We start from the raw sequence: 1,581 nt of genomic DNA on the forward strand, positions 1-1,581 counted from the left end.
TCTAATGAGAGTGAAAAATATGTCTTGGAAGAGAAGAGCCACCCATCGACTGTTCTAATATACGGCAACCTTCCCCATGTTTCTTCACTGGTCCGATCCAGAAGAACACAGTTTGCCGGCCACTGCTACAGAGCTGACAATGAGGTTAGATCTTCCCTTCTTCTCTGGAGTCCTGCCTCAAAGCAGACCAGAGGTAGAAAACTGTCGTTCCCTAAACACAACACACCCTTGGTGACCGCGATACTCAGGAAAGAAATTACATGTATTGTATTGACCTCTCCAGCAATAATATCACATTTCGACTCAAAGAAAATATAGCGAGTTAAACTGTGTCCAGGCACGATTGAGGTCAGACAACATGGCACTGAATAGAATCCAGAAGGAGCTGAATGATCTACAGAGATCCTCCAGCCCAGTGCTCTGCTGGTCCAGTGGGGGATGACTTGTTTCACTGGCAGGCAACCATAATGGGTCCAGGTGACAGTCCTTACCAAGGAGGAGTCTTGTTTCTGACTATCCACTTCCCCACTGACTACCCCTTCAAACCACCAAAGCTTGCCTTTACAACAAAGATCTATCACCCAAACATAAACAGCAATGGGAGCATCTGTTTGGACATTCTACGGTCACAGTGGTCTCCTGCCCTAACGGTATCTAAAGTTCTACTGTCCATATGCTCATTGCTATGTGACCCCAACCCAGATGACCCCTTAGTTCCTGACATAGCGCACACCTACAAGAATGACAAAGACAAATACAACCATCTAGCAAAAGAATGGACCCAAAAGTAGGCCATGTGAAAAAACCGAAATCTTCTTTTTCCTTTTTTTTTGGTAAATTATAGAATGGATATATTGAGTAATATTAGGTAACATCTATCATCTTGTACTGTCATCAACCATGTCTTATCATTTGTTTTCAAATTGAGGTGTAGGTGATTTTATTTTTGCACAGATGATAAACATTGTTTATCAGCCTGGAAGGGATGCCTTGACATTTGGATGTCTGTTTTGTTTTCCCTAGTTTCATTTATCATTTCTGACCAGTGTTGTTCTCGTCAACGAAAACGAAATGTGTTTGTCAACGCCCATTTTTCACCAGACGAAAACTAGACTAGACTAGACAAAAAACACGTGTATAAACTGACTGGGACTAAATTATTATGCAATTTTGTTGACTAATAAAGACTAGACGAAAATACAAAATAAAGACTCTGCTAAAATCTATGGTCATTTTAGTCCACGAACAAAGACGATACGAAATATATTATTATAATGATCGTATCACTTCCTCCTGTCTCTTTGCTATGAAGCGCACGTTGTGCGTTCGGAATTGCTCGCCGGGACTGCCCGGGAGCACAGTCGCCTATCACTTTGTATTAGCATTGTGGTCAGTGTGCCTATAACCGAACACACCCTTGCCCCACACACTCACACGACACGCCTCCTTTTGAATTTACAGCGGGCACCGCACACTAGTACACACCGAGTCGATACTTTTAAAATAAAACATTAAAATGCTTTGCACGGGGATCGGGAGAAGGAGAAGAGAAGATATATGGAAACATTTTCGCTACATCGA

General features: G+C 42.3%; 1 protein-coding gene across 1 annotated transcript; it reads left to right on the forward strand.

Annotated features, from left to right (window-relative positions):
* The first annotated feature begins 219 nt into the window (after nucleotides 1–219).
* LOC310871903 (ubiquitin-conjugating enzyme E2 D4-like) lies at nucleotides 220–826 on the forward strand. Its single transcript, XM_083783540.1, is given in 2 exon segments — nucleotides 220–393; nucleotides 395–826. Coding segments are annotated over 2 exon segments (432 nt in total). The 5' UTR covers nucleotides 220–358; the 3' UTR covers nucleotides 792–826.
* Nucleotides 827–1,581: the final 755 nt, after the last annotated feature.

Source organism: Protomyctophum parallelum, assembly GCF_964188405.1.
Source record: "Protomyctophum parallelum genome assembly, chromosome: 1".
NCBI classification, from domain to species: Eukaryota; Metazoa; Chordata; class Actinopteri; order Myctophiformes; family Myctophidae; genus Protomyctophum; species Protomyctophum parallelum.